Here is a 978-nt window from a genome sequence, read left to right as displayed (position 1 = left end):
ACCATTGAAAAAATTGATGTCCATTATTGTAAAGAGTACTGTAAAAAATATGTATTGTTGTTTTATAGATTTGGTAATTTGCCAAGTGCACTAATTGGATAAAAATTTGTCTTTCTGCTCAATAGGACCAGATGCAATAATTGTGACTGATAGCAAAAATATAATTATTACTTATATTAAATTTTACCATAATCGGATTAAAAATATGTTCAACATTTTCGAGTGTTCAGGTAAATCAAGCTGTGGAATTGTTATGCAAGTGTAAAGAAAAAGAAGAAACTTCACATTATTCACATGTCAAATTAAAATATATGCTTTGTTAGAATTCCCAATTTATGTGTAATTGTTTTATACCATTTAAAAAACAAACGAATTCTTATTGTGCATATATGTCAGGCATTTCAAAAGAAAACAAGTATTTTTCCCATTTTAATATTGAATACTGCATACTGTGTGTGAAGATAGGAAAATTTAAATAAACGATACATTTGATAAAAATGAAATAACTTCTTTATTTGTACAACAAATATTTAATACGTTAACTTCATTTTAATAAAAACTAAATCAATCACACAAAGTCAATTTTTACAACCTGAGCATTTTTATTTTCTAAAATAATACATACTTTACGTTTATAAGTTAAATCCTAACGCTCGCATACAAGCTTTATGCGCTTCTATTAAATGTGTACAGTTTTCTTCGCCTTTGGTGATAATGCTGAAAGAAAATATGTGTTTTAGTTTAAAACAGTCAAATATTGCAAATTACAATGTAAAACCAAGGTTATGTACGAATGCACACCAGAGAATAAATTATTTCAATAGCATTAGACTTTAATTAAACACCTTTCTCTGTTTCGCAAATTGATCAAAGGATACTGCAAAGTAAAAAATATTATTTATTAAATACTTAAATATTTATGTACCACTCATCCCTAATTTTCTTCGTCTCAGGACAAGCACAGCAGGGTTTCAATGG

The 978-nt window shown here is 27.1% G+C and overlaps 1 protein-coding gene across 1 annotated transcript in view; it reads right to left on the bottom strand.

The window, feature by feature from the left end:
* Positions 1 to 632: 632 nt before the first annotated feature.
* Positions 633 to 978, bottom strand: part of LOC108579550 (cytochrome c oxidase copper chaperone) — a 735-nt gene continuing 389 nt past the window's right edge. Inside the window, exons 2-3 of the mRNA XM_017943113.1 lie at positions 926 to 978; positions 633 to 717 (exon numbers count right to left, since the gene is read on the bottom strand). The exon at positions 926 to 978 is cut by the window's right edge and continues 3 nt beyond it. Coding sequence (XP_017798602.1) covers positions 633 to 717; positions 926 to 978 — 138 coding nt within the window. The remainder of the gene's footprint in view (positions 718 to 925) is intronic.

This window comes from Habropoda laboriosa, unplaced genomic scaffold, assembly GCF_001263275.1.
Source record: "Habropoda laboriosa isolate 0110345459 unplaced genomic scaffold, ASM126327v1 scaffold33, whole genome shotgun sequence".
Classification (NCBI taxonomy): domain Eukaryota; kingdom Metazoa; phylum Arthropoda; class Insecta; order Hymenoptera; family Apidae; genus Habropoda; species Habropoda laboriosa.
Note: the sequence above shows the minus strand (reverse complement) of the source record. Positions and strands in the feature narration are given on the sequence as shown.